Below are 13,081 nucleotides of genomic sequence, written 5' to 3'. Positions count from 1 at the left end.
AGCCCTGGGCGGGTGAGGCCGAGTCTCCTACTCACTGCTCCTGGGAGGGGTTCATGTCTGTGTGGCCCCTCTCCCACCATCGTTACACTAGGAAAAATATCGGATAAGGTGACCTTTCAATTTATTGGTCTCCAGATCAAGAGGAGCCACATCTGGGCCCAATGTAGAGACTACCTACCATTTTAGAGTTATTCCCTCCCTGGAAATCTCCACATACACCTGCCACCCACCTGTGAGAACTCAGCCACAGCCCTCGTTCCACAGCACACACAATCCGTGCCTCCTGAATTCATGTTTAGTTGTAGGTAGCACCTTGGACTTTGGACAATGCTTCTACAAGTCTTGAAATAATTCATGGCCCCCAAACTGTAATGGCAGAGATCCCTGAATGGCACTGTCTCTACCTCCCTACTGAGAACAGATAACAACACCAAAATACTTCCTGAAAGACAGAATTCTGGACAGGATATAATGTCACACGTACAATTTTATTACCAGGAGTTAAACAATTTTGAACTGATAAATGACCATCCTATAGGCGATAAATACCGTCAAGAAAACACCATCACACCTCACCAGTGAACGTCCCTCCTCATTTTGCAGCAGCTGCTGACAAATAGAAGACCCAAGACCCTCTGATTATCAGAGGTCAGAATGGCCAGTTAAAACGGGTGGTCTGGTCTTTCCGTTTTATTAACCTTTTTTTGAACACATGTTTTTACATCAAATAAAGTTGCTACAAAAGCAGAAGTAGTTAATATACAATAGTGTACAACAGTTCTGTGGATTTTTTTTGGTCTGGGGGCTGTGGGCTGGGATTCCAGGCTCATTTAGATATTTACTGAGTCTCTGCATTCCCGATACTTCTTCCAAGTGAAGACTCGTCAGAACACTTGGCTATTTCTGTACTACTATATCGAGATTACAAGACCTTTGAGCATTCCCTCAAGGACCTTTGTAGAGAAGGTCAGACCTTGTCTGCAGCCAGTATCCACCCAGAGCAGCGAGTCAGCCTGATGAGAGTGAGTCCTCAGCAGAGCCACAGGGCAAACCACGAGGGCTAAAGTGTGATCTGCCTATGGGATCGTGGCCGTGGTGACCTCAGTTAGCACTCTGAGAGTGCTGGAGGGCAGCAGGCTAAGTACACATTTGGTTAGCAACAACGACACAACAGCCGAGCACCGAAACCGCTGTGGCAACAGGGCCCCCGAGGCAAGGTGGGCAGCGAGAAGCCCGTGTTCCTGGAGCCGGGGATCCTGATGTGACCCACATAACTCAGACCCGTGGTTCCCAGCAAGTCATATGGAGCTCACTCATGCCCCTGGGTATACATGGGAATGTCAGCTAAAAGGACAGGACGCATTTGAAGGGTTAGTTGCCTCCTCAAACATCAACTGTCAACAGCCTGCTAATTTGCCCTTTCTAGAAGATTCATAGGTTTTATGCACTTTCCTACTTGAGCTGGTACCAGGACTCTGAGCTGCTGAGTGGGGGTCATGTCTATAGGTTGTGCTTGTGCATGGCGCCCAGGGAGGTCTCCTGGTCAAGAGACCCTCACACTCACCACTCTGTGACCCTAGTGGGCCACTGCTTGTTTACATATATTCCTTCACTGGGGGTAGTCTAGACGTGAATATCCACAACAAAAGAGAAGCTATTAACATCAAAGACAAGAGAATGGAATTCAGAGCCATAAGAACCAAGCCATTCAGATGAGAGCCCTGGGACACAGAGGTTAGAGCCATGCCCAAGGCCCACATCTGCTCCGTGGCCAGGCAGGCCTCCTGGCTTCCAGACCACTGCTTTGACAGCCCTCTGCATCCTCTCCTAGCACCACCCATCTGCAACCTTCCTTTAAAATAAATAGACAATCTCTAGGGTGCTTTCCTGGAGAAGGAAATAGCAACCCACTCCAGTATTCTTGCCTGGAGAATCCCAGGGACGGAGGAGCCTAGTGGGCTGCTGTCTATGGGGTCGCACAGAGTCGGACACGACTGAAGTGACTTAGCAGCAGCAGGGTGCTTTCCGAGTTTCAAGTGTTCTCACGCTTTTTCATGCCTGCCCTGTGGGGTCAGCACAGATGCGACCTGAAATGAGATGATTAAGGTGACACTGCCCATTAATGGCACCCCACTCCAGTACTCTTGCCTGGAAAATCCCATGGACGGAGGAGCCTGGTAGGCTGCAGTCCATGGGGTCGTGAAGAGTTGGACACACTGAGCAACTTCACTTTCACTTTTCACTTTCATGCATTGGAGGAGGAAATGACAACCCACTCCAGTGTTCTTGCCTGGAGAATCCCATGGACAGAGGAGCCTGGTGGGCTGCCGTCCATGGGGTCGCACAGAGTCAGACACAACTGAAGCGACTTAGCAGCAGCAGCAGCAGCCCATTAGGGGCAGAGTTAGGACTGAACTCCACTTTCCTAGTCCATTCTGCACTGGAAAAGATTTGACTTAGCGGGGCTAGCGCTGGGCACCTGGACTTCTGGAGTCAGGCTGCAAACTGCAGACTGTACAGGGACAGGGCTTCAGACTCCAAGACAGACCCCGTCAGAGAAGGTCAAAGATAGCTTGACTGTGGGGTGTGTTCATGGCAGGTACCTCGGGGCCCTGCATGCCCCCAAAACACTCATTTGGAAACTCTGGACCGAGTCAGAATAAGACAGTAAGAAAGAGTCACAAAGATGTTCATGCCATGTAAGGGAAAGTTTGTGGCAAGAGGTTTGGCAAGAGGTTTTCTGTCTGGATTAGTGCAAAAACATGATTGACAGAAATATACTTAAAGAAATGTCATCCCTGTACAATCATGGACACAAGCCATGAAACCAGGAGTTCAGGAAAGGAGAGCTATGGAAAATTCCCACAGCAATTAGACAGAAAATTTCAAATGGAAAGAATCTAATCGCTCTACTCTGCCCCAAAAAGCATGCCGAACTCCCAGGGGCATCACAAAAAGTTAGGGAACTGCTTCTGGGACAGAAAGTGATCACGGACCGTAGTGTGTTCACAGCTTTTCTCCCAGATCAAGCCATGCTCATCATTCTTAGACTTGCTCATGGAGTGTCACCTTCCCTGAGGACACACTCAGAAGATGGAGGGTGCCGGGGACCCCAGAAGTGGGTGGGAACGGCAGAAAGTGCAGGAGGAAAGCAGGCTGTAAGAAACTGTCATGGGCATTCTCAAGGCAGAGAAGTGGCACGTGCACCTTTGACCCAACGACTGCCGATCAGGGAAAAGCTGCCTCTTAGACACAGATTTGAGGTGGAAAAAAGATGAAGGGAACGCATGGTATAATTTCCAGTTCCGACTGTTCCTAACCCACCTTGGCATAAGGGCGATGAAGGAGAGAAGAGCTGCAGAGAGAAGGACTTTTAGTTCAGTACCTGCTCGGGAACCTACAGGGTGTTCTGAAGCTCTGAAAACAAACAATCTCCTTAAAGGTCTTCCGCATCTCTTGGCTGCGGAAGGCGTATATCAGAGGGTCAATCACAGAGTTACACATGATGAGGATGAGGTACATGTTGAAGTGAGACATGAAGCAAGAGCAGTAGAGGTTCTGAGGACACGAAATCATCAGGATGAGGTGGAGGAAGAAGGGGGCCCAGCACACGATGAAGACGCCCAGCAGCATGGCCAGGGTGATGGCGCCCTTCACGCCAGTCCTCTGCCGCACGGAACTGTGCCCAGGCAGGGTGGCGATGCGCCGGATGTGGGTTCGAGCCAGGAGGAACATGTGGGTGTACAGAGACGCCATGAGGAGCAGCATGGTGAGGAACATGGCGATGAGGCAGATGACCACATATGTGGACTCGTAGTACACAATGAAGACCGTGCCGCAGCTGGTGCAGAAGGCCCAGATGCCACCGATGATGGCCCCCGAGCGCCGGCCCGTCATGATGCGCTGGTAGCGCAGGGCGCAGAAGATGGTGACATAGCGGTCCACAGCGATGGCCAGCAGGCTGCACATGGAGGCCACCACGGAGATGCAGATCATGGAGTCGAACACGTTGTCCAGGTGCCGCACGGAGGCATCGGCCATCACCAGGTGCTTGTTGGTGAGCAGGTAGATGGTGATGGTCTCCCAGGAGTTGGACAAGCTCACCAACATGTCGGCCACTGCCAAACTGCCCACAAAGAAGTACATGGGGGTGTGCAGGTTCCGGTTCCTCACGATGGCCCCGATGACTAGGATGTTCTCCAGCAGGCTGATGAGGCCCAGGGCCAGGAACACCTCCACCGCAATGCCCATGTCCTCACATAGTGAGGATGCATTCTGGACACTCAGTCCTGAGAGGTTGCCATCCGTGGTGTTCAGCCCAAGATCCAAGAAGTGCAGGTGGAATGAGGAGTTCATCGCTCCTCTTCTGAGCAGCAGATCACTGTAAAACAGGTTTTAATTCGTGATCCAGAGGGGTTAACAGTCTATAGAAGTACATGCATGTGGAGAGCAACCACACCATGAGCAACATGCCCTGTGTGCCTGCGTCCTGGATCCCGGATCCTGGAATAGCGTCCCTCTAATGTGAGGCCCCCTCTGCCCTTCTCTCCTCCTTCCACAGCCCTCCTAGCAGAGTCATCAGACACCTTAGCATGCACAAGACACTTTGAGTCTCGTTCTTGTCATCTTGGTGCCCATGCTTACTCTCAAAAGTGCCACAGCTCACAACTTGCAGAACCTCTCCAGTCTCCTGGTTCCACACACACGGTGACTGCCCCACATTTCCTGAGTGGACTCTGAGTCCAGAAGGACCTGCAGGTCTCAAGAGAGTCAGACAGGTAACTCCTGTTCATCTTAAGCCCCGAGGATTCTTCCCTACAGTTGTCACTAAGGTTGTAACCAAGGTGATCAATTAACTTGAATATAATCACAAATAAAAGTTACTGTCTTCAGTTCATAAGTTTAGGTTTCACACACACACTAAAATTGAAGCCCTGAATTAAAATCTCCCTAACTTCTGTGTTTGAAAGTCCATGGAGTCAGATTAACAGACAGTTGTATAAGTTCCACAGAAACGAAGTACAAAGAAATGAGGCATTTAGATTTACCAAGAACTAGAGCAAGATACTTTCCTCCTCTGTTGCCCGATTCCTCTCCCGTGATTTATATTCAAAACTCTCTTTGCCCTCAAACTCAGAGCATATCTAGGGAGAGAGTCACAATTTCTGTCATCACCTCCATTGTCAAGAGTCACTATGTGTTATTTGTCTAGTTCGGTTTCAGGGATAATGGCCACCACACTGACGTTTGAGTCCCCAGCCAGCTCTTCTCCACACGCAGGTAAGGCACGGTTTGCATCCATTCAAGCCAACTTGAAGCGAATAGAAAGAGCAGCTATTTACCCGTTTCCCTTGTCTCCCTGGCACGGCTCCTCTTGCACAGCAGCCGTGAGGCTGCACTCGGGACCAGGGCTCGGCCTGGGCACCAGGGGGAAGTGCCATCCCCGCAGGATGAGGTCTGGGTGGCAGAGGCACTGCAGCCTCCCTGCGGCTCATCCTTTATGCAGCTTCGCAGGACCGCCTCCTGCCCGCCGCCGCCCCTTCTGTCCCTGCTCTCCAGTCACGGCCTGAGGTACCACCTAGTGGTCAGAGCAGGGCCCTTCCTCTCCTGGCCGACACCTGCACCTTCTGTTTGTGGAAAATCCTTCCCCCAAAGTGTGTTCAAATGTATTCTCCAGCAGGTTGTTCTTTTTGACTCTGCTTGTCTCTTCCTCTTTGAACTATGGAAATACTATGGGATCCTGTGACAGCCTAGGACACCGGTCACTGGTCCCCTGATGGCTGTTCTCTGGAACTGACCGTGGCGACCCTCAGCTGTGAGCCTGATCCACCCCTTGTGGGACCAAGATTAGCCCTCCTTCGAGGACTCTGACAGGTCAGGTCCAAGACAACAAATGTAATTTTGTTGTTGTTCAGTCACCAAGTTGTGTCTGACTCTTCACGACCCCATGGACTGCAGCACACCAGGCTTCCCTATTCCTCACCATATCCTGCTGCTACTGCTGCTGCTGCTAAGTCGCTTCAGTCGTGTCCAACTCTGTGCGACCCCACAGACGGCAGCCCACCAGGCTCCCCCGTCCCTGGGATTCTCCAGGCAAGAACACTGGAGTGGGTTGCCATTTCCTTCTCCAGTGCACGAAAGTGTAAAGTGAAAATGAAGTCGCTCAGTCGTGTCCGACTCTTCGAGACCCATGGACTGCAGCCTACCAGGCTCCTCCGTCCATGAGATTTCCCAGGCAAGAGTACTGGAGTGGGGTGCCATTGCCTTCTCCATATCCTGAAGTTTGCCCAAGTTCATGTCCATTGCATTAGTGACGCCATCCAACCATCTCATCCTCTTTGATACTCAAGTAAAAAGGGAAAAGTGACTTTCCTTTTGCCAAACATCCTGGACTTGGGCAAGAACTTCTGGATCTCCAATTTCTCTGGGACTTAGAACACTAACCTGCAGTCCTGCTGGACCAGGCCTGGTAGAAATAGCCGGGGCTGCTTTGCTGTCAGAGATATGACCAGACGGCCTTTCCAACCAAGTCGTTGGAACCAACACACTGGTGTCCTGCGGCTGTGCCAAGGGTTGCAGGATGGAATGGTAAGAGTGGAGCCGTGTACACACAAAGGGACGATTGACAGAAAATGGATGATTCAAGCCTCCCTTACTTGTTTCTCATGCTCCATCGCTTGGGCTCTACAGAAGATTTTGGCTTCCCAGTAAAGTGGTAAAAGTGGAGACTTCTGTTAAAGATCATTAACCATCCAGATGACACAGCACAGCTGCCATAGATGCAGCCCTCCCAGCCTGCGTGCTGGTGACTTTGTGTGTGCTGTACATGAATTGGCTTCCCCCATGTCTCAGGGGGTAAAGAATCTGCCGGCAATGCAGGAGACACAGGAGATGTGGGTTTGATCCCTGGGTTGGGAAGATGCCCTGGAGAAGGAAATGACAACCCACTCCAGTATTCTTGGCTGGAAAATCCCATGGACAGAGGAGCCTGGAGGGCTACAGTCCATGGGGTCACAATGTGTCAGACACAACTGAGCAAATAACACATATACATGAGTTACCTTCATCATAACAGGAGCTTTAGGAAGTGGGTCCTCCCATCACCCCATTTCACAAAGCAGCAAACCCAAGGTCCCAGTGCTGGAAAGGAGCACAGTTGGGGCTCAAATTGACGGCACGAAAATGCCACCAGAGGGGCCCTTGTAGTCATGGGGCTCACTCCACACCAGCCCCGGTGGTCACTGGTTTCCTACTGTTTTGGTGCTGCTAAATTTGGTGTGCAGCATTCTTATTTTGTTCTGTCTTTATCAGGTTTCGGTATTCAGGTTACCCTGGCTTGGTTAAGTAAACTGGGGACAGATTTCAATTATTTCCTATTCTGAGCCAGTTTGAATGAGGTGGGATTTATCATTTTCTTGCAGGAGAGAGATCCCATCAATGCCAACAGGGCTGAGAGAATGTAGACTAAGCTCTTGCCTCCTGGCTCCTCCCTCATAACAGCATACACACCACACACAGGGCACCCTGAGAGCACCAACTGCACTGGGGGGCCCCTCCTCTGTGAAGCATCCTGTGTCCTTCTGTTTTGTTGCCCAAGCAGGGACAATGCGACAACCATCGATTCAAAGGCACAGGGGAGACACTTGGGCAGTCCATGAGGCCCAAGGGTGGGACCTGCTGGATGCCCTGCAGCACAGCTGGTTCCCAGATGCTGACTTGGGGGGTTTACTCCACAGGGTCCATCAGGAAGCACCTGGGCTCAGAACCTGGGGGGATGGGAGGGGAGCGGTGGGGCAGCTGGGCTACAGAGTGGGCCCACAGCTCAGTCAACCCTACTCAGAGCTCTGAGAGGTGAGTGAGACAGCCTCTCTGCTCTGCCTGGGGGGGTCACCAGAAGCCTTCCCCAGCCCTGGAGAGGTGTGAGGTCTGGCAGGCACAACGGAGGGAATGACACGGCACAGGCTGTTGACCACCCCTGCAGCTGGGTGGCATGGCCTCCCTTGAAGGGGTCTGGGCAGCACGCGTCCATGTTCATGGCTCACAGCATCAGTCTGCTTCCCCAGCTTTACTGAAATATTATTGTCACATGACTTATGTAAACTAAAGCATACAAGGTGATGATTTGATACATGTAGATATTGCAAAATGATGACCATAGTAAAGTATTAACATATCCATCAAGTCATTTAATTACCTTTTGATAACACTGAAGATCTTACTCTCTTAACAACTTTCAAGTATACAGTACAGTGTTGTTAACGACAGTCACCAGAACTTATTCTTCTTACATCTAGAAGTTTGTACTCTGATCAGCATCCCTATTTCCCCCACCCCCTTCTCTTGGAAACCACCAACTGATGCTACTTCTATGACTTTGGCTTTATTAGCTCCCCCTTATCAGTGAGATCATGTAGCATTTTTCTTTCTCTGACTTATTTTATTTAGTATAATACCCTCCAAGTCCATCCATGTTGTCACAAAAGGCAAAATCTCATTATTACGGCTGAATATTATTCCGCTGTGTGAGGAATATTTTTCTTTCTCCATTTATCTGTCAATGAACACAGGTTGTTTCCATGTCTTTGCTATTGTGGGTGATGCTGCACTGAACATGGGGGTGCAGATGTCTCTATGTAACACTGATTTCATCTCTTTTGGATAAATATCCAGGAGCTGTTGTTCAATTGCTAAGTTGTGTCTGATTCTTTATGACTGCATGGACTGCAGCATGTCAGGCTTCCTGTTCTTCATTGTCTCTAAGTTTGCTCAGATTCCTGTCCATCCATCTAATGATGCCATCCAACCATCTCATCCTCTGTTGCCCCCTTCTCCTCATGCCTTCAATCTTTCCCAACATGAGGGTCTTTTCCAATGAGTTGGCTCTTGGCATCAGGTGGCCAAAGTATTGGAGCTTCAGCTTCAGCAACAGTCCTTCCAGTGAATATTCAGGGTTGATTTCCTTTAGGATTGACTGATTTGATATCCTTGCAGTCCAATGGACTGTCAGGAGGCTTCTCCAGCACCACAGTTTGAAAGCTGGATTGTATGGTAGCTCTATTTTTTAATATTTTGAGGAATCTCCATTGTTTTCCCCAGTGGCTACATCAATTTATATTCCCACCAAGCGTGAACAAAGGGTTCCTTTTCTCCACACTCTTGCCAGCATTTATCTCCTGTCTTTTTGATGACAGTCATCCTAACAGGTGTGAAGGAATAGCTCATTGTGGGTTTGATTTTCAGCAAACTCTTCTACATGCCATCTCTGTGCTGAGGCTCCCTAGACGCCATTGTGAGTCCAACCACAGAGGCAAAGCTTACCTGGGTGAGACACAGGAGAGAGCATCATGTATTCACAGAAGTTGGGTTACAGATTTTTTTTTTAACTCCAAGGTGTGTAAAACATTTTCATGTATCAACTCATCTGACCCTCCCAGCAGCCCTGGGAAACAGTTTCCGTGTCACCTTCTCTGCAGATGTGGACTCGGAGGCTCTGAGAAGCTGAGTGGATTTTCTGGCACTGCTGGGCTGAGAAATGATGCCACCAGCTGTTAAGCCCAGATCTTGCTCCAAAGTCCAGGTTTATAAATACACACAAGCCCTGTACACTAGGTATGAGCATTAGACAGTGGAGTTCTAGTAAAGTAAGTAAAAAAGTAAAGTAAAAAGTAGCTCAGTCGTGTCCAACTCTTTGCGACCCCGTGGACCGTAGCCTACCAGGCTCCTCCGTCCATGGGATTCTCCAAGCAAGGATACTGGAGTGGGTTGCCATTTCTTCTCCTAAGGAAGCAAGCACCAAATCTCCTATGAACATTTGTTGAGAGCCTACAATGCCTGTGACTGGTCCACAGGTCTAGAATCTCAGCAAATCCTCCAGCAACATGTGAAGTCAAAATCTTTAGCACTGTCTTCCATACAAGAAAACCGAGGCTCAAAGGAGACTGTGACACAGCTATTGATGAAAGCAGGACCTGAATCCCGGCTTTTCACCACATCTGTGCTTCATACAGAGTCTGGTGTCTTCTTGTGACTCAGTCACATGCCGCAGGTGGAAACTCGGGTGGGACAGGACTGAAGAGGCCACGGGAGAGCAGCAGGGAGAACATGAAGCCAAGGGGCGGAGGAAGGCACTGAGGGCAGGGGGCAGGGCCCAGCCATGGGGCCAGAGGGGGGCCCTTGGTTGGGGTGCTAGCTGCTACTTGAGGGGTGATTCCCAGCCCCAGGGCCAGCATGGGGGAGGGAGGGCCAGTCACGACATGTCCTGTGGTTGGCTGGAAGGTTTGGGCCTCGTTCTAAGAGCAGAAGGAAGGCCTACAGGGTTTCAAGCAGCAGATGGAAGCAGCCGCAGTGAGGAGTGAAACAGGATCAGGAGGGGAGAGAGCTGAGTCGACAGCAGTGAATCATGGTGAGACGTTTAGATCCCTGGGTGGAATTTATCACCCAGGATCCTGCGATCTAGTTAATTCATGCTCAGACCATGCTCCCCTGAATATCAAGCCTCAAAACCAAGGCAGCCCTGAGCCAACAGCTTACAGAGCCCAGACACTTAAAATGCCACACCCACCCCTGTGTGTCCACAGGCAAGAAACGGACAGCTTGGGGTTCAGGGATTCAACGTGGGGCTGGGCGGGGGGGGAGGGGGCGGCGGTAATTTTATTTGTCAAGTTTGTTTGGGCTGCCAGGACAGGGTCTGTGGGTTCTCACATTCAGTGCGTGAGTCAAGGTTCTGTTAGTTCTTGGGAAGCTTATTTTTCAAATCCTATGCACTTTTCCTTTGAAAAGGACTCAGTAATCATCCTTTGATTCAGTATAAAGCTAAGAATCTTAGCAGAAATCTCAAGTAGACAGTCCTTTCCTTCTATTAGTGTATAAAGCCTAATAAGCAGGTTGAACTCACTGTGTTCCTGTCAGAGGGCGTTAGTTACATCTCTCCAAGATTCTCGGCCTGGCACTTGGATGATTGTTGGGACATTAGCCACAAGCTCTAGGAGGAGCTATCTGCAGGTTTTCAGTCTTGCCTTCCTGTTCATGTAGTTGCCTCACCAGCTTTGTTCAGGAAGGGCTTCTTCACTGCCTGCTACTTCAGGCTTCACAATAGGACTGCTGTTTCATAAAACGAAATTTGGGGTTCCCTCTACCCCACATTCCTTCTTGTTCTCCTCCTGTGGCCACTGAACTCTTATTCATTCGTTTAGATCCAGGCATAGTATTGAAGTAGGAGGGCATGGCAACCCACTCCAGTACTGTTCCTGGAGAATTCCATTGACAGAGGAGCCTGGTAGGCTACAGTCCATAGGGTCACACAGTCAGACATTACTGAAGTGACTAAGCAGCAGCTACCCCAAATTCCTCCCTTCTCTCCTCCTGTGGCCACTGAACTCCTATCCATCCTTTTAGATCCAGGCCAGCACCTCTTGCTGGGAACCTCTGGGACCAGGTGCTGTGCCCTCTGACCTGTGTGACATCTGTCTGACACCTTCCTGGTTGACTGTGAACTGCCTGGTGCAGGTCTCCCCTCTAGGCCGTGAGTACTTCAGAATCCTGCTCAATCACTAAGAAATGCATTCTTTAAGTGTTTCATAGTAATCTCTGCCATTGTGTAAGTTCCTTCTCAGAAAAGTCATTTCAGAAAATGAGGTCTGACATCAGCTGCCAAATAACAAAAAATTCTCCTGTTTATAATCTGGATGCTGAAGACACTATGCTGACATTTCTTCCTTATCCCCTTTCTAAACCTGAAAAAATTTAGTTTAGGATGTAGGGAGGGAAATGAAAAAATTTTATATATAAACAAACAGTCCTTAGAAATAGGATATGATGAGGTCACAGGGTAGGGAGTCTAATCAAGTGGAGGAGTTGAAGACTTATCATTCAAGGAACTTAGGATCTACAACAGCATTTCTAAAGAGCGGTCTATGAACCATCAGCATCAGATTTACTGTGGAGCTTCTTATGGACAGGTTGCAGGCACCTCAATTAGAACTTCTGGGAGGATTTTGTGGTTTTAATTAGCTTCTAGCTTTGCTGCTGCTGCTGCTAAGTCGCTTCAGTCGTGTCCGACTCTGTGTGACCCCAGAGACGGGAGCCCACCAGGCTCCCCCGTCCCTGGGATTCTATAGGCAAGAATACTGGAGTGGGTTGCCACTTCCTTCTCCAATGTATGAAAGTGAAAAGTGAAAGTGAAGTCGCTCGGTCGTGTCCGACCCTCAGGGACCCCATGGACTGCAGCCTTCCAGGCTCCTCCATCCATGGGATTTTCCAGACAAGAGTACTGGAGTGGGGTGCCATTGCCTTCTCCAGCTTCTAGCCTTAGGCTCAGTCAAATTTGGGGATAACTGCATTGAATGCATGTTATTTGCCAGGCACACAATGTGTGTGTCCTTATGTGTAATATCTATAAGACAGGTGTTACCCCATTTTACAGGTGTGGAAGCTGAGGTTCAGTATTATCCACTCATAGGCCAAGGTCACACAATTAGGAGGTGGTGGCACTAGAGTTCTCGAAGTCTAACTCCAAAACTACTTATGGAAGAAACTCGGTTCTAATAAAGAAAAGGTAAATGGGATGAATTGAGATCTTCCTTTTCTCCTTCAAATGTTTTATGCTATTCTGAACAGTTTGTTTTCAAAGAATTTTGTGTTTCTAAGAAACAGCAGCAGCGACCTCTGTGTATGAATAGCTTCTAATTCATGTGAATGGGATTTAAAATGACAGCCCTTCTCCACTGAAATGAAGTGACTGAGCCTTTAGTGGAGTAAATGACCTTGAGATAAACAATTAAACAAGGAAGCATCTTGACATGAATTTCTATTTTCAGAAAATAGAGATGAAGTGGAAGAAAGAAGAAAAGCGTAATATTTAGCAAACGTCGCCTCACATTAAAATCTCTGCATCCTCGGAGTAGAGTATCCGTCTCATGGGTGATCTATAAAAGTACAGACATCTATGTCTTATCCTCTATTTCAAGATCTGCCCTTTCTCGGCAAATGGGAGTCCTGCCCACAGCCTGGTGCTGGGTTGTAGGAGGGGCCCAGGGCTGAGGAAGCCCCACCACGTCCCCTGGGAGTGTGAATCAGGCCCAGT

The 13,081-nt window shown here is 49.2% G+C and overlaps 1 protein-coding gene across 1 annotated transcript; it reads right to left on the bottom strand.

Moving 5' to 3' along the window:
• Positions 1–2,355: 2,355 nt before the first annotated feature.
• MC5R (melanocortin 5 receptor) lies at positions 2,356–5,491 on the bottom strand. The gene has a single exon (XM_027525968.1). It carries the CDS (start codon positions 4,354–4,356, stop codon positions 3,379–3,381), a length of 978 nt encoding a protein of 325 aa, XP_027381769.1. The 5' UTR covers positions 4,357–5,491; the 3' UTR covers positions 2,356–3,378.
• Between the last annotated feature and the right edge of the window lie 7,590 nt (positions 5,492–13,081).

Source organism: Bos indicus x Bos taurus, chromosome 24 (assembly GCF_003369695.1).
Source record: "Bos indicus x Bos taurus breed Angus x Brahman F1 hybrid chromosome 24, Bos_hybrid_MaternalHap_v2.0, whole genome shotgun sequence".
Classification (NCBI taxonomy): domain Eukaryota; kingdom Metazoa; phylum Chordata; class Mammalia; order Artiodactyla; family Bovidae; genus Bos; species Bos indicus x Bos taurus.
Note: the sequence above shows the minus strand (reverse complement) of the source record. Positions and strands in the feature narration are given on the sequence as shown.

Coding starts and splice junctions, on each gene's coding strand:
- MC5R (XM_027525968.1), bottom strand. CDS start 4,356: ATGAACTCCTCATTCCACCTGCACTTCTTGGATCTTGGGCTGAACACC.